This window comes from Oncorhynchus masou, chromosome 28 (genome assembly GCF_036934945.1).
Source record: "Oncorhynchus masou masou isolate Uvic2021 chromosome 28, UVic_Omas_1.1, whole genome shotgun sequence".
NCBI classification, from domain to species: Eukaryota; Metazoa; Chordata; class Actinopteri; order Salmoniformes; family Salmonidae; genus Oncorhynchus; species Oncorhynchus masou.
In genome coordinates, this window is record NC_088239.1 from 69,251,842 (window position 1) to 69,276,691 (window position 24,850).

The 24,850-nt window shown below is 42.3% G+C and overlaps 1 protein-coding gene across 1 annotated transcript in view; it reads left to right on the forward strand.

The window, feature by feature from the left end:
- LOC135518155 (laminin subunit gamma-3-like) overlaps positions 1–24,850 on the forward strand; it is a 230,514-nt gene that overhangs the window by 105,943 nt on the left and 99,721 nt on the right. The window contains exons 10-12 of the mRNA XM_064943080.1: positions 9,401–9,599; positions 14,952–15,061; positions 17,907–18,143. Of these exons, the coding sequence (XP_064799152.1) occupies positions 9,401–9,599; positions 14,952–15,061; positions 17,907–18,143 (546 nt within the window). The remainder of the gene's footprint in view (positions 1–9,400; positions 9,600–14,951; positions 15,062–17,906; positions 18,144–24,850) is intronic.

The window sequence follows — 24,850 nt, forward strand, 5'->3', positions numbered from 1 at the left end:
TCCATCTCGATCCTTTCGAGGGCTACCCTCGAGTGGGCACCAGTCAAAGGATTATGTGACTGGTTTTACACTGTATAACATAACCAAAGGATCACTTGTAGGTCTCACCTCCATCCTTCATTCCCATAGGGCTCGCTGAGAAGGGGCACCAGTCTAGGAATAATGAAATGTGATTGAATAGTAAGTAATCTTTCAGCTCATGAGCCTGAGATTCCCTGGGGGAATCAAACCAGGTGGTGAGTTCAGATCCAACCCAGCTCTCTGCCATCGGGAAAGATGGGGGGGGGGTTGAAGGGAGAGATGGTCATTAAGAGCTTCACTCGACATGAACGCCACCACACAGTCTGCTATCACCTCAGCTTGGCAGGCTCTCGCATAAATAGGCTGGACACGGAGAGAGGGAGAGGAAGGGGATAGGGAGAGAGAAATGGATATGAAGGGAGAAGGGAGAGAGGGAGCATACCGGCAGGAGAGAAATGGAGAGGGGAAAAGGAGAGAAAGAGACAGGAAAAATAGGAGGGTAAGCACAAAAGGACGAGGGAGAGAGTGGGAGAAGTTTCAGTAAACATCCTCTGCAGTAACGTTCCTGCCAAGATTCCTGGACAGGCTGCCTCTGCGCTGGACGTGAGCCCTAGAACGTTCAGGACAAACCACCACTATGATCTCTGATTGGATGTGAGCCCCAGAAGGTTCAGGACAAACCTTCACCCATCAAAAAGAGAAACGTCCCTTTTTCAGAACCCTGTCTTTCAAAGATAATTTGTAAAAATAGAAATAACTGTACAGATCTTCATTGTAAAGAGGTTAAACACTGTTTCCCATGCTTGTTCAATGAACCATAAACAATTAATGAACATGCACCTGTGGAACGGTCGTTAAGACACTAACAGCTTACAGACAGTAGGCAATTAAGTTCACAATTATGAAAACTTAGCCTTTCTCCTGACTCTGAAAAACACCAAAAGAAAGATGCCCAGGGTCCCTGCTCATCTGCGTGAACGTGCCTTAGGCATGCTGCAATGAGGCATGAGGACTGCAGATGTGGCCAGGGCAATAAATTGCAATGTCCATACTGTGAGACGCCTAAGACAGCGCTACAGGGAGACAGGACGGACAACTGATCGTCTTCGCCGTGGCAAACCACTTGTAACAACACCTGCACAGGATCGGTAAATCCGAACATCACACCTGCGGGACAGGTACAGCATGGCAACAACAACTGCCAGGGTTACACCAGGAATGCACAATCCCTCCATCAGTGCTCAAACTGTCCGCAATAGGCTGAGAGAGGCTGGACTGAGGACTTGTAGGCCTGTTGTAAGGCAGACCAGACAGAACTGTCAAAAAGTGCTCTTCACTGACGAGTCACAGTTTTATCTCACCAGGGGTGATGGTCAGATTCGCGTTTATCGTCGAAGGAATGAACGTTACAACGAGGCCTGTACTCTGGTCTGGGACAGTGTGTCAGCATCGGACTGAGCTTGTTGTCATTGCAGGCAATCTCAACGCTGGACGTTACAGGGAAGACATGTGGTAACCTTCCTTCAAGCTCATCCTGACATGACCCTCCAGCATGACAACGTCACCAGCCATACTGCTCGTACTGTGTGTGATTTCCTGCAAGACAGGAATCTCAGTATTCTGCCATGGCCAGCGAAGAGCCCGGATCTCACGTCTGGGACCTGTTGGATCAGAGGGTGAGGGCTAGGGCCATTCCCCCCAGAAATGTCTGGGAACTTACAGGTGCCTTGGTGGAAGAGTGGGGTAACATCTCACAGCAAGAACTGGCAAATCTGGTGCAGTCCATGAGGAGGAGATGCAGTGCAGTACTTAATGCAGCTGGTGGCCACACCAGATACTGACTGTTACTTTGATTTTGACCCCCCCTTTGTTCAGGAACACATTATTCCATTTCTGTTAGTCACATCTCTGTGGAACTTGTTCAGTTTATGTCTCACTTGTTGAATCTTGTTATGTTCATACACATATTTACTCATGTTAAGTTTGCTGTTGACAGTGAGAGGACGTTTATTTTTTTCTGTGTTTAGAATGTTCAAGATAATCTAACTCGATGACCCCCACTTAAAACATCACTGGCGCACTCTCATTAGCTGTACATTACCATATCAGACTCCATTACACCCACAAAGTAGATTATGTTTTTGGGGTGTTTTTAGAGAAGAAAACATTGCTATATTGGCAAATTGTGTGTGTGTGTGTGTATAATGTTTAGAGGAGGTCACCAGACTCGCGGACACTCTCTCTCTTTTGCTCTCTGCTGGGTAAAGTTAAAGCTTGTCTGTTCACGTATTGCTTTCATGCCCATTGCACTGCAGTCAATGTCAGTTAGAGGCCTCCATGGGACTTAAAGTTGTTTGTGTGAGACGGCGGCTATCTAGTTGAAATAGAGTTGATTAATTAGTTTGGAGAGAGTCTAAACCCTTGATTGATTGCAGGACTCCTCTACCGTTCATCAAATGTCACTGGGACGTCAGGCATCTAGGCAGAGAATTTGTCTGTCCCTGGAAGGGGGTCAGTGGAGTTTAGGTTGAGCACATCACTTAATAACAGACACACAGAGATTGAAAAGGCACATTCAAAACACACACACAGACACACAGACGGACCTACACACACACACACACACACACATAAAACAACACACCAACACTCACAGCGTGCATATTGAGTGGAAGCAGAAAACAATGTTGTTCTGACTCACAGAACTGGCTGGTAGTGCTCTGTTATCTCTTGTCTGTTTCTCTCCTGTGACAAACCCATTAATAGTAATCCATGTTAATGGTACAATGGCATATGTGACTCAGGAAGTGCCTATGTCGCGCGTCACTAGTTCCCAGGAGAGCCATTTGAACCTAAACTTTTTTATGTTTGGGCAGAAAGGCCCTCTGGAACATGTGAACTTTCATGTACATTAATAACAAATGTGTATGCCATCTGTAAATACAAATAAAATTGTTAAATTACGAGCCTAGTTGGTTTAGCCACAGAAAACGATTGCAATCTTCCCGCTAGCCATGATAGTCTGAGATTATTTTTTATTTCTTATTTAACTAGGCAAGTCAGTTAAGAAAAAAAATCTTATTTTCAATGATGGCCTAGGAACAGTGGGTTGACTGTCTTGTTCAGGGACAGAACAACAGATTTTTACCTTGTCAGTTTGAGTATTCAATCTTGCAACCTTTTAATTACTAGTCCAACGTTCTAACCACTAGGCTGTCCAGCTGAATGAGTGGGCTGGACTTGCCGAGAGGTGAGTTTGAATGGGTCTTCCATGTAGCACGCTTCTGTCTATAACATGAGCTGGTCTTTTTTTGAAAGATATCACGTAGTAGAACTGCATAAGTGCTGTTCTCCACTTTCTGGAAGACAACGTTTTGAAATCAGTGGAATTAGAGTATAATAGCTAGATGGAGTATGACAGGAGATTGAGAAAATTCTGGCGTTTGATTGCAAACATGCAGATAGAGTCGAAAAGAGAACACACAGAAGGCTGTTGTATAAAAAAATCTACCAACTAAGGGCAACCATGGCATCCATGACAGAGAGGGAGAAGTGTCTAGTCTAGTCTAGTTAGCTTAATTTTCAGATATTACACGTTTCTAATTTTGTCAGAAAGTCATTTTAAGTTAGTGTACTATTAGCTAACTAATGTTAATAGGTGTTCCAAAACATTCAAAGGCAATTTTCTCAAAAGTGAGGTTACAAGTTTATCAACTTCCAAAGTATAATTACTTTCCTGTTGTTCCTCAACTGTAGTGTATGAAATACCCTTTTCTAGTTCTGAGTCTCTGCTTTGGCCAATGTAAAAATAAAAAATAAACACGATTTCAAATGTTCCTACATAAGACCAAATCGAGCTGGTCGGTCACATATTTTGGCTAGTTTTCCCCAGTTGATGTACCATTAGAGCTAGCCAAAAGTTGTCTAACATTAGCTAGCTAGCTAGCACACCAACTTTGGCTATTATTTTTGCCTCAATCACACTACACCTGAATCAAACAATGAGACCAGAGGCCAAATGATTGAAGATTGATATTCTTGTGTTTTTTTGACAGAGCATTGAGAGTTTTGCTTTGTCAGTCTAGCAATGTAACATTATTAACCTGTCACTTCCCCTAGCTAATTCCTTACTGTTCACACTGCCACAGTATAAACATCTCTACAGGCTACACTGTCATGGTGCACTGTCAGTACATAACACTATGATCATCATGGCTTAGCAGGCTCAGATGGTGACAGGTGTCCCAGCAGAGCCAGAAAACCAGGGAAGACAAGTCTACAGAGCTCAGGTGAATTTTGCAGTATATTAATACAATCAGTGAATGGATACAAAGTTCCATCTTGAGTTGATGGATAGGCAACTGGGAATAATGGTAATTTCAATTATTTGAACCATTGATTACTTTATTGGATAATATAATGTATAAATGTACACCGAGGTCATTCTTTGTCATGCCTCATCTGAGCAGGATTATATGTTGACTGTGGTCTCAGCAGGGTCAGGCCACCAGGGAAGACCAGTCTGTGACAGCGCTGAGGTGAACTTTTGCAGATACTTTATTCTCTCTAAGCAGCAAACACTGGACAAGCCAGAAGCTTCAAATATTAAACTATTTTAAGGTAGTCTGACAAACCTCTGAAGTTGATTTCCAAACAGTAACGAAACGATTGGTAGAAGCTTTTCCAAACAAAACATAACATGTCAAATAAAAACATGAGGAAGACCTGGGAGACACTACTGATGATGATGAATCTATACAGATATTTTTAAATACCCAGTCATGTTCATATCATCTCAGACATACATTACTGCAGTTTAAGACCATCCACAGAACATACTATATTCCAGTGAAACTGAATATCATGCACTCAGAAATATATGTCCTCTGATGAAGGTGGAAAGCACAAAAGGGGAATATTTGCATATGCTATGATCTTGTGAAGGCTGGCTGAAATCTGGAAATAGTATGTTTTTTTTATCTCAGCATGTCTACAGATTCTCCCTTCTTCCTGTTTATGTTTGCTTTGAAATGTTGATACTGGAGACTGTTGTCAGAAGATCCTGTTTAATATCGCATTTATAGCTGCTAAGAAATGCATTGCCATTAATTGGAAAGTTGGTTATCCTCCCACATGTCACAATGGATGGCAGAAAGGTCAAGTTATGTATCACGATATTTGAATTATTATAAGATTAACAGTATACAGTGCAACTTTCATAAGGTCTGCGTGCCTAATATGGAATACTGCATGACAAAAGGGATATGTATTGAAAACATTAGTTGTTTTTAGTCGAGCAGTTGCAAATAGATGTTTTTTTCATGGCACATGGACACTTGTGTGATTTGTGCCTGTCTCAGTGGACTAATCCATTGAGGAAGCCGCGGGGATGCCACAGTCCAAGAAAATAAGGATTGTAGCTCAGATGCACAAGACACGTCTCTCTGCCACCATTTCTTGGGTTTTCATTGTTTCATAACTTCATTGTGTGCATTGTTTGCTGCGTCTATCATTTCTCATTAGATATATCACCAGTCGTAGCCTGCATTTAGCCGTCCATTAATTCCCATAATTTATCATCTGCAAAGTTTGTTTAGGTACAGTCATTTCTGTTAATGCATTCAAGATATTATTATTACTGTCTTTTACTGTTGTCATTGTCAGAGTGAACATGTGTTTTGCAGAACCCACAACCCATGCTACACTTGTGAGAAACACGTTTTTGTTTATTTCATTCCATTTACGAGTTTTGTCATTTTATTTATGTCAATGTTCCTGCTCCTGTCAATGTTGAGTAAGGACGTCCACCTGATTACACATACTGTGTAGAAGTACTGTAGGACTAGTCTACCTGGCTGTGCGCAAATGTAGGCCTATAAATATGCCACTTGTGAATGTCTGATAGTATCTCTGATTGTCTTAACTTATTCAGGATTGTTGGGTTCCCTGTGGGATGGTTGAGCTAATGTAGGCTAATGCGATTAGCATGAGGTTGAAATTAACAAGAACATTTCCCAGGACATAGACATATCTGATATTGGCAAAAAGCTTGTTAATCTAACTGATCTGTCTGATTTACAGTAGCTATTACAGTGGAAGAATACCATGCTATTCTTTGAAGAGAGTACACAATTTTGAACATGAAAAGTTATTAATAAACAAATTAGGCACATTTGGGCAGTCTTAATACAACATTTTGAACAGAAATGCAATGGTTCATTGGATCAGACAAAACCTTTTCACATACACTGCTAATATCTAAATTGCACCTGTGCTGGAATAATACATTATGGCCTATCTCTTGCATTTCAAAGATGATGGTACAAAAAATGTACAAAAAAATGGTTGTTCTCTTTGTAATGTCTTTTACCAGATCTAATGTGTTATATTAGGGGTGGCAGGTACCCTACTGGTTAGAGCATTGGGCCAATACCCAAAAGGTTGGTGGATTGAATCCCCGAGCTGACAAGGTAAAAATCTGTTGTTCTGCCTGCCCCTGAACAAGGCAGTTAACTCACTGTTCCTAAGCAATCATTGTAAATAAGAATTTGTTCTTAACTGACTTGCCTAGTTAAATAAAGGCTAAATAAATATATATATATATATATATATATATATATATATATATATATATATATATATATATATTCACCTAGGTTCCTTTCACATTTCTACAAACTTTAAAGTGTTTCCTTTCAAATTGTACCAATAAAATGCATATCCTTGCTTCAGGGCCTGAGCTACAGGCAATTACACTTGGGTATGTCATTTTAGGCGAAAATTGAAAAAAAGTGGCCGATCCTTTTTACTCACCACCACTAGTGAGCTATGGAGCTTCTCAAATAAATGTCTCTTCACCTCAAACAGCAAGTAAACAATGTCTGTTTTTAGAATCAATTGAGAATGACAATAGTCCCTCAAAATATTTGAAAAATATTTCCAGGTTTCTCCCTTTGATAACCACTTGTCATGAAGGGGAAAAATGCAATACCTAATTACTTCTTATCCATTGCACAACCAGCCGACAGCTGTGTATGGCCCAAGGTCACTGGCGCGGGAAACTCTGAGGGCCCAGAATATGTTATACAATGTTTCAAGTTGGCTAGCGCAAGTTTCTGGGCAACCAAGTTGATATTTAATACAATATTTCAAGTTAGTTTCAAACATGCCATGCGTATAGCTGATGTGATTTATAAGATATTTATTTTTATCAGTATATTTTCTACCTGCAGGCTGCAATGTTTTTATGTGTTGGATTTATGTAGGCTTTTTTTTACATAGTTGGCAATAAAAGTTACAGATTAGTGGAAATGGAAAGACAAATTGGCACTCCAAATGGAATAGATTGCCAGCCAATTATAGTAACTTCAAGAGCATAACAGCAGAATCTGCCAAGTCCAGTGTCAGCGTGAGAAAGAGGGTCGGGAACAGTTTTTTTTCTGGTTTTGCTATCTTTATCTCTGGCTCCCTCTTCAGGCTTAGTTATTTAATCAAATAGCATGCTTAAAGCATCATATCGTTGATTTTATTCAAATACATCGTGTGTTTCAATATATGGGAAAATACACATTTTACAATTTCGACCAATCGATTGGTCAAAAAAAGACTACTCTTGGCAACGAATATTGTTTTGGGTCGGGGAAAGCCCTAGTAGAAATACAGGAAATTAGCTTTAGATGCCCCAAAACATTCTGAGGGAGGAGTCCCAGACCCCCTGCTAGGTTATGTCTCCCCCCCCCACTTCTAAACCAAAGTTGTGCCCCTGAAATATGACACAAACCGTACTAGGTGAATCACCTCTTCAACATCATTCTATAATGCTCTTCAAAATTCCTCCAAATATCCTAAAGCAGAGCAAACCTGTAGCCCGTCACACAGTAAATAACATTACAACTCTAAACAATCTGTAGGATCAGAGGTCAACCATCAGCCCATAAACCCAGTCCATCAGACCATCAGCCCATAAACCCAGTCCATCAGACCATCAGTCCATAAACCCAGAGAGCAGTCATCTGGGCAGTGTGCTTGGGATTATAAAGGCTGGTCCTCCAAATATCAGATGTGACTGTGAGGTGAGCAGACAGGTGTGTGTGTGTGTGTGTGTGTGTGTGTGTGTGTGTGTGTGTGTGTGTGTGTGTGTGTGTGTGTGTGTGTGTGTGTGTGTGTGTGTGTGTGTGTGTGTGTGTGTGTGTGTGTGTGTGTGTGTGTGTGTGTGTGTGTGTGTGTGTGTGTGTGTGTGTGGTCAGACTGCAGCCTCGGGTACCACGTACCACCCACAGGATCACCTTCTGACATCCACTGCAGCCCTAACAATACCAGCAGAGATCAAACTACATGACGCACACAAATACACTCAAAACACGCAACCTTAGCCTGATAGTGGAGGTTGCACTGCTGCGGCACAGACCTGGGTTCAAATACAATATGACTGAGCTTGCCTTTTGCAATAGCACAAATAGAAAAGTCCCAAAAGTACAAGCCCAGCCCAGCCCAGCCCAACTGTCACTCCAGGGAGGCTAAGCAAATGCTCAAAGCATTTTTTAAGATTTCAAATAGTTTGAACCCAGGTCTGCTGAAGTGTCATTCACACTATTGCCTTACTGAGAAATGTCTACCTCGTTTATAAAAGTGCACTGCTGTTTTTATTGCTGCAATCAATCTTGAATAATGGATGCTTATCCATCTCCTCTTAGCATACTGATTATTGTTTTATTTTTACATATTTCCACAAACACCATGTTATTGAGTCTCTCACCTCACCCACCCATAACTCAAGATGTTGTATATTTCAGGGATAGTTTTTCCAATTTGTTGTTTTATTAGAGGCTCCCTGGCTGCTGATCATGTTGTATGCTGTGAGTGTGCTGGTTTGAAAAGTGGTTGGAATGTGTGTGTGTGTACGCATGGCTTGGTGTGTGCGTCTGTGTGTGTGTGTGTGGCTCTTTGAAGTGGTGTTAATGTGCTGGAATGAGGGTAATTACAGCCAGTCTGTCACTGTGATCTGTGGGCTACAAGATCCTCGGCCCTCGCACTTTACCATACATACACACACACACACACACACTCATTCTCTCTCTTTCCCTCACACACACACTCACCCCAATGTGGACCCTCTCTCTTTCACACTTACACACACACTCGTACAAACACACACTCATACTAAATCAATCCCCTACTAGTTCACTCTCAGATGTACACACTTGCAAACATACACAAACACAAAACAATTGAAATCCCACACAGTAATGACAAGAGGATCTTCTCTCTCTCTCTCTCTCTCTCTTTCTCTCTCTCTCTCTCTCTCTCTCTCTCTCTCTCTCTCTCTCTCTCGGAGGATGTGAGATAGCTAAATGCATGTCTGTTTGTCTGTCTCCTGTAGAGAGGTTCCTGGGGAACCATCTCCTGAGCTACGGCCAGCTCCTTTCCCTGACCTTCACGGCCGAGGACCAGTACCTCCTCCCTCACAGTGCCACAGTGCTCCTGGAAGGATCGGGAACCACCCTGTCAGCTGACCTTTCACCCCAACATGGACCTGTCCACCATCCGGGCCTCGCTCCCCAGCACACCTTCACTCTCAGGTAAAACCTGTGTAAGGCGGCAAAATTAGCTGAGGTGTGCATATGTGAGTTTGGTATATGTGTATAGCATGTGTGCATATGTGTATGACATACTACAAGGCTACTACCATTGTGCTACTATACATGACATCACACATGTCACACATACTGTAGAGTCCTCAGGCTGTCTGGATGAACAGTACCATCTTCATGGCAATATGATCCCTATCTGGATTGAGATACTATGGAATCTGCCTTATGACTTTGTGTCAGACATAGTCGTGTCCTTTCTGGTTACTGTCCACCACTAAAGGTGTCCTTATGCTTCCCATCCAAAACAGTTCGTCACAGTTTTTGCATATATTATGACAATATTTGGTGATGGTTTCTTTTCTGCTGTTCGTGCAAAACATGTTTTTTCTCGAGCCAATCCAAAGTTTGGAGCCAAAGTCTACACACTTTCATCTGTCATGGGTCAACAGTAAGGATTCTTCAATTAAGTGTTTGTTGTCATTCAATAATAGACTACTTTTTCATGCATTTTTTTTCCCTTGAGAAATACTACACTAATCATCTTAGTTAGATGTAAAATTGCACGAGTAAGATATCCTCTGCAAAAAATAAATCATGAATGACAGACATTGACTACTTTTTCAAGCAAAGGTATTTTTAGGGAGTAGGCGAGCAGATTCATTCAGTTCACCTAGCCAAGTTCGACTAGGCGCCAGGCAAACCGAAGCATGCGGAAGCCTTAATGAGTTCCCTCCTGCCCCCCAGGCAGTTTGGTCCCCCCTTAAAGCAGCGGGGCCTGGGGAAAGGAGTGTCATTAAGTGGGCCATCTATGGAGACAGGCTCCACACACGTCATTAGAGACACAGATATCTGTCCCTACACACTCTCTCTCACACACACACACACACACACACACACACACACACACACACACACACACACACACACACACACACACACACACACACACACACACACACACACACACACACACACACACACACACACACACACACACACACACACAGCATCCCCTCCTGCTGGAGCTCTCTTCCTGGATCCACACGTTACGTTGAGATGGATCAGCTGGGAAGTGGTGTGGTGTGTGTGTTTGTGTGTGTGTTTGTGTGTGTGTTTATCCATGCCTGTGCTTGTGTCATTTGACTGCAGGCAATAACACAACACACACTTCCCCATTCCCTGGCTATGTACTCTGAGTGACAGATAGCATGCTGTATGTTATGACTGTGAGCCTGCATGTGTTGTGTGAATGTGTTGAATGTATTAGCCAGGATAAGTGGCTCTGTGTTTCCAGCAGACACCAGGATCATTTATAATCACAGGGAGTAGGGTGGATAGGGGTGTTCAGAGACTGAGGGGGTGGTTGATGCCCACATGTTACAGTTTTTTTTCGATTGCTAAACGACAGTGGGCACAACTGGAGTCACATGTGCAAAACTCTAACTACAGTCTGCACTACCAACAGATACCTGAGCTAAACAGTTTACATCACCTGCAAAACTCATTCCAAGCAACACAACTCTTAACACATGGCTCAAAACACGCTCAGTGCAGCCAAACACTATGCACAACCCTCACTGAGATAACACACACCGTCACTCAGAACACACTGAGAGTAAAAACACTAGCATCAAACACCAATACAGAAAATACAAACTTTTCATCTTTACAGTTTGAACAATTTCAGTGACTTCATACAAAGTAATATTTTCTTCAAAGAAAAGAGTGACATTCTTTCACATGATTTATTAAAATTTTTAGAACATAACAATTCTTTAAGGTAAATGAAAATTAGCAGTTTGCTTCAATAGTCTGTAGTAATTTACGGAATTACAGTAATGAGAAAAAAAAGGTAGAAACTAAAAGTATATACTGTAATTCAAACAAATAATTGAGGGGCTAATCCTGCCTCTCTCTAGCATCAGGCCACTGGTTTTCTTCAACATCACATCTAATGTTTTCTCTTGCCATGCACCTGGGGAAGAACCTTCTGGAGTGCCTTATCCATCCCTGGAAGTCCTTTGGACTCATGTCCTCACATCCGGCACGCATGGCTTCCAAAAGAGACATTTGGTCATGTGGGTGGTGACCAAACACGTTCCACCTCTAGGCAGAGAAAAACTCCTCTATTGGGTTGAGGAAGGGTGAATATGCAGGCAGGTACAAAACCATAAATCTGTGATGTGCTGCAAACTAATCTGTGACAGCTGCAGAGTGGTGAAAAGCAGCGTTATCGCAAACTATGACAAAAACTTGGGGGTTTCTTACTGGCTCCCCCTGTTCTGCTGGCACTAGCTGAGCATAGAGCTGTTCTAGGAAGGCTATAAGCCTTTCTGTGTTGTATGGGCCAATGAGTGGTGTGTTGAGAAGCAAACCATCATTGGCCATTGCAGCACACATGGTGATATTTCCCCCCCTTTGGCCTGGAACCTCCACAGTGGCCCTTTGACCAATAACATTCCTTCCTCTGCGCCGTGTTTTGGCAAGGTTAAATCCAGCTTCATCGATAAATACAAATGAATGTCTTTCCAGTGCATCCACCTCCATTACTCTCTGAAAAACAGTAAGTGCACAGTTTTACTGTAGAAATGCTAGTGTTTTTTTTACTGTAAATATTTTGTATAGCTGTGTACGTAACCTCAGACGTCTTACCTGGACATATTGGTATCTTTGCTCTTTTACCCGTTCACTGTTTCTCTCGAACGGTACAGTGTTTCATTGTAACTTGGTGTTTCTTTAGGACTCGAGCAATAGTTGTTGTGCTGACAGAATTAACATTTTCAAATATATCACTATCAGCCAGCACTCTATCTTGAATCTCCCGCAGTTTTATTGCATTGTTGACAACAACCATGTCAACAATAGCATTTTCCTGCGCATCTGAAAATATTTTTCCTCTTCCCCCTGTTGGGGGCAGCCTTTGGGTCCTGTTGTAAAAATATATTTTACAGTCAAACTTACTGTAATATATATCTGTGTAAATATTCTATAATTGCAATACAAAATAGATTCCTGTAATGTTTTCATTTACTGTAAGGATGTAACTCTCACCTGTTTGTATGATGGAAAATTCGTATTACAGATGCCACTGTGGATCTTTGCAGATTGGGTTGCACCCTCAACCCTGCCTCTCTCAATGAGAGACCATGGTTCACGACATGGTCTATAAGAGTAGCCCTTATTTCATCTGAAATAACAGCTCTTTGTCTTCTTTGTCTTCCTCCACGCATCCGCCCTCTCCCTGCCACCCTTCTCCCTCCACGAACCCATCTTCCTTGTTCCATTTCCAAAATGAGTCTTTCTGAGCTCTACCTATATATACTGTAATATTTGTGTGTGTTCACTAACAAGTCTAAAACAAGACACCTGCTTAGCCTTTCAGCTGAAATTGCAATCAGCAGTGTTTGAAAGGCACAAGGCTGAAATCTATTCCGTTTTGAATGTGTGGTTCACAGTTTTGACAGCAGTGTGTTAACATTTGAACAAAGTGCTGTAAATCCACAGTGTTGTGCGGGTTGTGGTTAAAGTCATGGGATAAGTGTGTAGAGTTTTGAAAACTGTGTTCAAGCAATGACAAACAAACTAGAGTTTGGTCCACATGAACTGCTGCTGTGCAGACTGTAGTTAGAGTTTTGCACATGTGACTCCAGTTGTGTCCACTGTCGTTTAGCAATCGAAAAAAACTGTAAATAGTGTTGGAGGAGTTAGCCTTTGTTGTTCTCCATTACAGTGTAGACTGTGGGGAGACACAAGGGGTGGATACTTTTCGTTCTAAATGTGTAAACAGGATACATGTTTGTGTATTCTGGTTCTCTTCTCTTCATCTTCATCCTCTCTTTTCTCTTCTGTCTATTTTCTCTTCTCCTCCTCATCTCTCTCTCCTCTCCACCCTCTTTTTTAATTTTTTTTTTTTTTTTTTCCCCAATTTCGTGGTATCCAATTGTTAGTAGTTACTGTCTTGTCTCATCACTACAACTCCCGTAAGGGCTCGGGAGAGACAAAGGTCGAGAGCCTTGCGTCCTCCGAAACACAACCAAGCCACACTGCTTCTTAACACAGTGCGAAACCAACCTGGAGGCCAGCCGCACCAATGTGTCGGAGGAAACACCTTACACAGGAGTCGCGAGTGCGCGATGAGACAAAGATATCCCTACCGGCCAAACCCTCCGTAACCCGGACGACGCTAGGCCACTTGTGCGTTGCCCCATGGACATCACGGTCGCGGCCGGCTGCGATAGAGCCTGGGCTCGAACCCAGAGTCTCTGGTAGACCACTGCGCCACCCGGGAGGCTCTCCTCTCTGCCCCTCTGTGTCTCTATCTATCTGTGTATGTGTGTGTGTGTTTGGTTGTACTATCCTTGTTAGGACCAGAAGTCCTGACAGGGATAGTAAAATAAGGAACATTTGGGGTCATTTCGCAGGTCCCCACAAGGTAAAAGGCTATTTTAGGTTTAGGGGTTAGAATTGGGATTAGGGTTACGGTTAAGGGTAAGGTTTAGGCTTAGGAGTTAGGGTTCGGTTTAGGGTTAAGGTTAGGGGTTTGAGGTTAAGGTTAGGGATAGGTTAAGGGTTAGGATTAGGTTTAGGTTTAGGGTTAGGGAAAATGGGATTTTGAATGAGAATCCATTGTTTGGTCCCCACAAAGATAGTAAAACAAACCACACACTATGCACAGATCTCCAGTGGATTCCTGGTCATCTGATGATGTTCCTCTCATACTAGCATTCCTTAATTACAGTCTCAATGTCTCTGGCTCTGCCTGGCTCTGATTAGAACCAAAATGGACAGTGCTCCATAGGGAAGACATGGCAGAGAGTTCTCTCACTTTCACATCAACTCCTGCTTATCGCTACACAGCAGCAGAGCAGCAGCTCCATTACCGGGGGGCTGTGAGGTAATTGTAATTGTCTCCTTTTATGGCAGTCTAGGGGCCGGGGAACGAGGACCTCTGTAGAGGGGGAGAGGTCTGTGTGGTCCATAGACTGGACACACATTTTTTCACATACAGAGGAAATGTAATATACTGTCAACACTAACTCATAGACACAGAGGACATATAGCGGATATACCTTGTCCAAATATAACACATTCACACACAAGACAGAGTAGGAGCTGTATGTCCAACAGACAGCTTCCACATTCCCATTACTAACACAAACATCCCATGCTACATTTCAGACGGTGAACATAAGATATGACTGATGCATTTATTCATTCCTACAAACATAGTGCACGTAATAATACTGTACAAACATGTTGCGGGACTCGGTAATCATAGGGGCCTCAGTAAACGTAGGGGTCTCAGTAATCATGGAGCTGTGTTTGTTTGTTTTCCTCCAGACTTCACAAGGAGGAGACGAGGCTGAGGCCTTCTTTGTCTGCCTTCCAGTTCCACCATCTTCTCTTCAACCTCACTGCTATACAGATCAGCAACGCAGGAGGACACAACTGTAAGTGTGTGTGTGTGTGTGTGTGTGTGTGTGTGTGTGTGTGTGTGTGTGTGTGTGTGTGTGTGTGTGTGTGTGTGTGTGTGTGTGTGTGTGTGTGTGTGTGTGTGTGTGTGTGTGTGTGTGTGTGTGTGTGTGTGTGTGTGTGTGTGTGTGTGTGTGTGTGTGTGTGTGTTTACATGCATGCATGTGTGTAAGAGTGGGTGTGTATAAGTGTGTGTGCATACATGCAATGGCTACACCTCAAGCTAGCGTGTTGTTCATTATTTGTGCCTCCTGTTCCCTATCACTAAGAGTATGTTCTTATTTAACCGAAGTAAAACAAATCCATCAGAAAAGTTATTGAGCTGGATGTGGTTCCTCTCTACCCTGTCAGTTCATTAATGGACAGCAGTCTGCTTCCTACTACTTTCTCTCATCCTGCTGCCCTCTCATTGGCTCCGGCCTCTTCTGGAACATCTCTGAGGAGAATCTGCATGGTAACACCACTTGGCCTCGTGAACATCAGCTGTCAAGTTATTTCCCTGGCAGGGGAAGTTCAGTACCAGAACTCTATCTCACTTAGTAACACTGCCTCAGTCACTCTCATATGGACCACATGCACCCACGTACGTACACACACACACACACACATACACACACTCTTTATAGTTCATACACACAACCACTTTGAGGCTATTAAATGCAACAGAGGCACCCACACACATTTTCATTACCAGTTAAGGCCTACTTTATATCGCTGAGTGTTCAACACATGCTTGCTCTCACTGAAGCATTGAGTTGTGCCAAATTCATAGGCAAGAGCAGCAGGACTTCTGCTCACAGATATTGCCTGTCTGTACTTCCACACCCCCTGCTCTTTAATGGAGTGAGCGGGGGTACAGTCTCTCTCTCTCTCTCTCTCTCTCTCTCTCTCTCTCTCTCTCTCTCTCTCTCTCTCTCTCTCTCTCTCTCTCTCTCTCTCTCTCTCTCTCTCTCTCTCTCTCTCTCTCTCTCTCTCTCTCTCATAGTGTTTAGGTCAGTGTACTGAGGGCATGTGAGAGGCATTACATTAGATTAGAGCACACAGATGACAGATCAGCTGTTAAAAGTCACCATCTCTCACTTTAGTTAAAGCCATACACAACATCTCTCACATTGGGTCAAAGCCACACGCACATTCACACCATGTGCATGCACACACAGACATTCACACACACGCACACATAGACGCACACGGTCTCTCTCTCTCTCACACACACACACACCCTCTTTGTGCATTGCGGAGGAAAGCACTGCTAATTATTTGTGTTCGGTCTCAAATGAATTCTCAAACAGTGTTAGAAGTGCCTTATCTCCGCAGGCTGCCAAGCAAATGTTAATATGAAAATCCCACAAAGTGCAATTTCGCCTTTTTCTCCCCCCCCTGCACCAAAAAACAGATTAAGACATTCATTATTATTTTAATGACAGGATTGTCTGTAGGCGATGGATGTCACATTGTTGGTTGAGGATCCTGTGTGACAGCTGAGTAGTGTTGAAGATGTAAGGTTAGGGTAGGAGGCTTCCACATAATCAGTAGAGGGAGAGGTGTGCGGGGTGGAGGGAGAGAGAGAGAGGAATGGAGAAAGGGGCAGAAAGAATGGGAGAGAGAGAGAGATGTAGATAGAATGGAAAAGGGAGCAAGAAAAAGGGAAAGAGGGGAAGAGTGAGGGGGAGAGAGAGATGAAGAAAGGGTATAGAGATGGAGAGCGAGAGGGGCAGAGAAGGAGAGAGAGAGTGAGAGAGAGAGAGAGAGAGAGAGAGAGAGAGAGAGATGGGGAAAGGGGGATACCTAGTCAGTTGTACATCTGAATGCATTCAACTGAAAGGTGTCTTACGCATTTAACCCAACACCTCTGAATCAGAGAGGTGCGGGTGGCTGCCGAGAGACAGGGGGAGGGTGAAGGAGAGGGAGATGGTTTAACTGGTGGCCAGGAGTATGGTAGTCGGAGGGGATGAGTTGGTTGGGGGCTGAGTTGCAGATGGTAAATTAACTGTGTTGTATCGTTGCTTAAGGATCAGGGTGATCACGACTTGTTAGAGCCCATGGTCTCTCTCTTCCTCATGCTTATTCTGTCTTTTCAAATGTCTCTTTCCCTCTCTCCCTTTCTCTCGTTAGACATTAATTCATTAATTCACACATTCTGTATTTTTGATCTCACACACATCCCTTACTCACCGTGATACACGCACACACATCCTCACTGGCACTGGTAAAGAGCCTCTGTTGAAAGCCTGGGCACTGGACCTTGAGTGGTGGTAGTAGTATTCTGTACAATGGCCGAGGAGGATTCAACCTGGACTATCCCCCATCACTATTCATGGAGGAAGAGAGGAAAGAGGAATCAGTAATCCCAGTGGGTGCATGCTCCCCCAATACCTCCACTTTTTCTTCTCTTCCTCTCCTCCTTTCCTCCTGCTCTCCTCCCTCGCTCCACTGCTCTGATTTACTCATTTGTTTTATCAGAGATTCTCAGAGTGAGGTAGATGGGTGTGTGCCCACATTTACGTCACAAGAGTGCAGGTATGCACACACACACACACACACACACACACACACACACACACACACACACACACACACACACACACACACACACACACACACACACACACACACACACACACACACACACACACACACACACACACACACACACACAACTTGGTTAAATTCCTAGATTAATCTTGTTTCTGATGATAAAACTCAGCATTAGTGGACCATTGTCTTCTGGATGTGAGAGTAGCCTTTTGAGGACGTTTGAGTATTCATGACCTCTCCAGATTTGGAGATAAAGTATTAATGATCTCCATCCTCTCTCCCCAGATACGTCCCAACTCTCAGGGGTAACCCTGGCTTCCGCTGCCCCCTTCTCCAGTCCTGTTATCCCCTCTACCCCTCCTGCACTCTGGGTAGAGCTGTGTACATGCCCTTCTGGATTTGGGGGTCAGTTCTGTGAGCTCTGTGCCCCAGGATTCAGCAGAGAGGTCCCTAACGGAGGACCCCTGTTTCCCTGTGTGCCTTGCAACTGCCACCAGCATGGGCCATGCCACCCTGAGACAGGTAGGAGTAGTCTCTCGTGTTTTTCTTTCTTTCTTGTTCTCTCATTTTCTCATTCCCTCTCCATACCTCTATTTTTCTCTTCTCTTAACTTCTTATGGCTGCAATCCCGTTAACGGAATCGATAGGACAACAGCCAGTGAAAGTGCAGGGCGCCAAATTCAAAACAACAGAAATCTCATAATTAAAATTCCTCAAACATGCATGTGTCTTATACCGTTTTAAAGGTAATCTTGTTGTGAATCCCACCACAGTGTCCGATTTCAAATAGACTTTACAGCCAAAGCACCACAAACAATTATTTTAGGTCACCACTAAGCCACAGAATTAAACAGCCATAACAGATAAAATTAATCACTAACCTTTGATGATCTTCATCAGATGACACTCATAGGTCTTCATGTTACACAATATATGTATGTTTTGTTTGATAAAGTTCATATTTATATCAAACTATCTGAGTTTACATTGGCGTGTTACATTCACTAGTTTCAGTGATTTTGCATAGCCACATCGATTCAACAGAAACTCATCATAAAAGTAGATGATAATACAAGTTATACACATGGAATTATAGATATACCTCTCCTTAATGCAACCGCTGTGTCAGATTTTTTTTTTTTTTACTTTACGGAAAAAGCAAACCATGGAATAATCTGAGACGGCGCTCAGAAAAATAATAAATCCCAGGAATCCTAGTTCCACAATAAATGCTTGATTTGTTTGATAATGTCCATTATTTTTGTCCAAGTAGCTACTTTTGTTAGGGCGTTAGGTACACATATCCAAACGATCGTGCAGGTCCAGCATAACTTCGGACAAAAACTTTAAAAAGTTATATTACAGGTCGAAGAAACTTGTAAAACTAAGTATAGAATCAATCTTTAGGGTGTTGTTATCATAAATCTTCCATAAAGTTCCAACCGGAGAATTTGTGTCTTTGTGTCTGGAGAAGGCATGGAATGCAGGTCGATTCAGCTCTTATTCAGAACCCACAACACAGTAGAAGCCTCATTCAAGTTTCTAATGACGGTTGACATCTAGTGGAAGCCCTAGGAAGTGCAACTTCATCCATATCCCACTGTGAATTCAATAGGGCCTGGGTTGAAAATCAACCAACCGCAGATTTCTCACTTCTTGTTTGTATTTCTTCTCAGGTTTTTGCCTGCCTTATGAGTTCTGTTATACTCACAGACATCATTCAAACAGTTTTAGAAACTTCAGAGTGTATTCTATCCCATACTAATATTACTATGCATATATTAGCAACTGTGATTGAAGAGCAGGCCGCTTACTCTGGGCACCTCTGGGCACCTTTCATCCAAGCTACACAATACTGCCCCTGCAGCCATAAGAAGTTTTAATTAACCTCTTATTTTTCCTTCTCCCCTCTTCTCGTCTCTTTTCTACTCGACTTTCCCTCTCTCTCAATTCAATTCATTTCAATAGACTTCATTTCAAATTACTTACCATGTCAAAGTATACATATAACAAAAATGGTGGGACCAAAAGCAATAGGAATAATAGTAGTGGAAATGGGATTACCATTAACAGCAACTACAACAACAATATTAATGAGAATAATAATAATACATTAAAGCAATAGTAGTAGACCAGTCTCAACATGACTGAGAAGCTTCATGGCATGGTATGAAAGCCAAAACAAAACTAAATGGGAAATATTTTTGACATTACATAGCACTTTTCACTGGCTGTCCCTCAGGTTGTGGCAGAAGAACACATTTTGTCTTTTCACCCATTAAATATTAGATCTTTGTCTCTATCTCTCCTCTGGAGCAGAGTGAGCACAGCCTGTCCTCTCTGGGCAGCCAGGTTTGCCTGTGACGACAGATCTCTATGGCCAGACTGTTCTCACTGTGTCTGTACCTAGTCAGTGTTTTCCTCAGTTTTCGTCAGTCACAGCGGTCAATAGTCTGTCACCATGACCTGTCTGTTTAGAGCCAAATAGCATTGAAGTTTACTTAGATTTTGTGTGATGTCTTTCCAATAGGTGATATCTTGTTATTTTTTCTTTGTGAGGAATTGGTTGGACCAGATTTTCTGAGTGCTGTCCTGAGGCTCTATGGGACTGGTTTGGGTTATTGATCTGAGCTTTGGAACCAGCTCATATTTTTTTATTTAACTAGGCAAGTCAGTTAAGAACAAATTCTTATTTTCAATGACAGCCTAGGAAGAGTGGGTTAACTGCCTGTTCAAGGGCAGAACGACAGATGTGTACCTTGTCAGCTTGGAGATATGAACTTGCAACCTTTCAGTTACTAGTCCAACGCTCTAACCAATAGGCTACCCTGCCGCCCCAATGGGTGGACTCTTTTCTTATTTTATTTTGTGATCACTTGTTTTTAGATGGTTGTAAAATTTGATGGCTCTTTTTTTCTATTTGAATAAGGAAAGGGTATTGGCCCAATTCTGCTCTACATGCGTTATTTGACGGGTTTCTTTGCACTTGCAACACAGTCTTGCAAAACTCTGCATGCAGTATTTCGATTGGATGTTTGTCCCATTTGGTAAATTCCTTATTAGAGAGGGGACTCCATACTTCACTGCCATATAGAGCAATAGGTTATTTTGCCAGATTCTAATTGGAATTTCGATTTTAATGTTCCTTTTAATGGCATAGAATGCTCTTCTTGCTTTGTCTCAGCTCTTTCACAGCCATGTGAAAGTTACCTGTGTTGCTGATATTTAGTCCTACATATGTGTGGTTTTTGGTGTGTTCTAATAGAACTGTGTCGAATTAGAATTTATATTTGTCATCCTGATTTCTGGACCTTTTACGGAGTATCATTATATTCAGTTTTTTTAAATTAACGGTCAAAACCCAGGTCTGACCGAACCTGTGCAGATGATCTAGATGCTGCTTTAGCCCCTCCTTAGTGGGAGACAGTAACACCAGGTCATATGCGCACAGCAGACACTCAAATTCAGTGTTGTGTAGGGTGAAAACAGGTGCTGCCGATTCTTCTAAAGTTTTTTCAGATTGATTAAAAACTTCTTATGGCTGCAATCCCGTTAACGGGATGATATGACAACAGCCAGTGAAAGTGCAGGGTGCCAAATTCAAAACCTCAGAAATCTCATAATTAAAACTCCTCAAACATACATGTATTTTATACCGTTTTAATGGTAATCTTGTTGTTAATCCCACCACAGTGTCCAATTTCAAATAGGCTTTACAGCGAAAGCACCACAAACGATTATGTTCGGTCACCATCAAGCCACAAAAAAAAAACACAGACATCTTCCATCATGACAACCATGGTGGGAAGAGGGCCTGCGTCTGTTCTGCCCTGAGTGGGTCGCTCTCCTCCTGGGCCTCCACTATGGTGGGAAGAGAGGTGCTGGATGTGCCTTTTTGGTTGGGGATAGGGGGGTAAGGGTGGTGCTGGTGGAGTTTGTCTTGTGGGAGGGCATGCCACTGGTTGGAGTCCTTCTCCCTCTCTGCTCTCTCCTTAAAACGTCACTAGGGTAGGGGGCAGCATTCTGAATTTTGGATGAAAAGCATGCCCAAATTAAACTGCCTGCTACTCAGGCCCAGAAGCTAGGATATGCATATCATTAGTAGATTTGGATAGGAAACACTCTAACGTTTCCAAAACGGTTAACATAATGTCTGTGAGTATAACAGAACTGACATGGCAGGTGAAAACCTGAGGAAAATCTAACCAGGAAGTACTATTTTGAAAGGCTGTTTTCCATTGAAAGCCTATCCACCATACAAAGACTTATGACCCAGTTCACAATCTCTATGGCTTCCTCTACGTGTGGCCAGTCTTTGGGCATTGTTTCAGGCTTTTACTCTGAAAAATTGGGGAGATACAGCACTTTCAATGTGTGGACAGTGGACATTTCCAGACACGAGTCATGCGCATGATCGGGAATGCACCTTTCTTGTTTTTCCTTTTTCTATTGACAAAGCTTTTGTCCGGTTGAAATATTATTGATTATTTATGACTAAAACAACCTGAGGATTGATTTTAAACATCGTTGGACATGTTTCTACTAACTTTTATTGTACTTTTGACTTTGTCTTAATGTTGAGAGTGCCCATTGTGCCTTTGGATTTCTGAACTAAACGCACCAACAAAACATAGGTTTTAGGACATAAAAAGGGACATTATTGTACAAAACAAACATTTATTGTCTAACATGAAGTCCTTTGAGTGCCATCTGATGAAGATCATCAAAGGTAAGTGATTAATTTTAACACTATTTCTGACTTTTGTGACACCTCTCCTTTTTTGGAAAATGGCTGTATGGTTTTCTGTGACTTGGCGCTGACCTAACATAATCGTTTGGTGTGCTTTCGCCGTAAGGCCTTTTAGAACTGTGGTTGGATTATCTTTCAAATGGTGTATAATACTTGTATATTTGAGGAATTTTAATTATGGGATTTTTGTTGTTTTGAATTTGGCGCCCTGCAATTTCACTGGCTGTTGTCGAGACGCTAGCGTCGCACTTGTACCAGAGAGGTTATTGGTCTGAAAGTCTGTTTCAAATAGCCTAATGTTACCTTGCATGATGACAGTTCCAGCCTTGTAGAGGTTGATTGTTATCATGGTGCTGTCAGAGTCGTCTGTGTCTTTGACTTTCAGCTTCCAGCCATTACAGATTCTCTCTTTCTTTATGGATGGGTAGGGAGAGCAGACTTCTGAGCACCATGCATTTGGCTGGTCAGTGAGAAAGATAAGAATACTCACATCACTGTTTTTGTAGAGGTCTGCAAAAAGGGTTTCTGGCCTCCCCTTTAGTAGTTTTTGTTTAAAAGCCTTCCTTGTGTCATTTTTGGCCTCTGGAGGGTAGAGAATGGACTCTGCGCTGAGGGGGAGTGGGGACATGGTGCCTGTGGGCTCTGCTACTACTGTTGCTCTCTTCTGCTGCACCGTTGCCATGGCAACCAGTTTTGTTTGTCTGCTGCTGTTGCTAGCTAGTTCTAAATTAGCTAAAAGAAATGCGAAAAGTGAAAAATCTTAACACAAAAAAATTGAAGATATGTTTAAAGTTAGAGTCTGTGTTCCTTGTTGGTTTACTCACTCAGTTTGGTTGTTTGATGTAGTTGTATTAACCTGCTAGGTTTGTTCTAGCTACATTTTTCTGGCTAGCTTGTTAGCCTGCTGGCTAGGTTTTTGTTATGTAGCTAGCTAGTGAGAGTCAAAACTTCTTTATTTCATGCTCAAAATTACTTTTTTATATTGTGATTTAATATAGTTGTTGTTCATCACTTCTTGTCTTGAATTATTTTTAGATTCGAGTGTTTATTTAAAAGTCAGGAGTTCATGTTGAGCATGCCTGTAGCTCTCTCTCTCTCTCTCTTTCCTTCTCTCTCCATCTCGTATCTCTTTATTACTCACTTTGATGACTCCTACAGCCAATGACAGCAAAACATAGATTTGTGCCCTCATTCCATAGTTCTATCTTTATTCTCCTATCACTCTATGATTTCTCTCCAGCCAGAGACAAGAACAATGACCCTTTACCCTGATCCCCCTCCATCTCGCTCTACCTCTATTTACCAACAGAACTTTCTGTCCTTATTTCAATCTTTGGCTTTCTGTTTCTCTCTCTGTCTTCTAACAAGAGACAGGTAAAGGGTCACCTTACATCCTCCCATCTCTCTTTCTCTTTTTCCAACTCTCCTAGAAACAATGAGTACCCACCCTGCCCTCTCTGTTTATCTCCATCTCTTTTTCATCTCCTTCTCCTTCCCTGTATTCATCTCAGACTCAGACAGAGATATGACCTAGTTAGGAGTTGCCTGGAGCCTCAAGTGTCTCTCTGTCTGTCTGTCTGTGTTCAGAAAGCGGGGCTGGTGTCATTAGCCTCGTTAGTCACCCCTCAGCAAATTGAACCTAATTTAGGAGCAGATATCCTGCTTCTCTCCTGCGCCTCTCTTCCTCTGTCTCCCCTGTCTCTCTGTCTGTGTTTACCTCTCTCTATATCCCTCTCTTTCCTTTTCTCTCCCTCTCTCTTTCTCTCACTTTGGTAGCAGACTGTCACCATGTCTCCTGGTTCTCTAAACATCTCTTCAGTCCCCACAATCTTTTTTATATCGTTAATCCTTTGTCACAAAACAGAGCAGTACAGGAGTTTCACAATAGAATAATATCATAAACATGATTTGCTGCCTTTATACCCTGAGTGAGTATACAGTTGAAGTCGGGAAGTTTACATACATCTTAGCCAAATACATTTAAACACAGTTTTTCACAATTCCTGACATTTAATCCGAGTAAAAAGTCCCTCTCTTAGGTCAGTTAGGATCACCACTTTATTTTAAGAATGTGAAATGTCAGAATAATAGTAGAGAGAATGATTTATTGCAGCTTTTATTTCTTTCATCACATTCCCAGTGGGTCAGAAGTTTACATACACTCAATTAGTATTTGGTAGCATTGCCTTTAACTTATTATGGGAAGGTGGGAAGGTATCTTCCCATCTGGCCAACATCCGGTGAAATTGCAGAGCCCAAAATAAAAACTACAGAAGAATAAATACTTAACTTTCATAAAATCACAAGTGTCATACATCAAAATAAAGCTTAACTTCTTGTTAATCCAGCCCGTGTGTCACGCCTTGGTCTTAGTATTTTGTGTTTCCGTTAATTAGTTGGTCAGGCCAGGGTGTGACATGGGTTTATGTTGTTGTATTTCGTAGTGGGGTTTTTTAGTTATTGGGATTGCGGCTGAGTA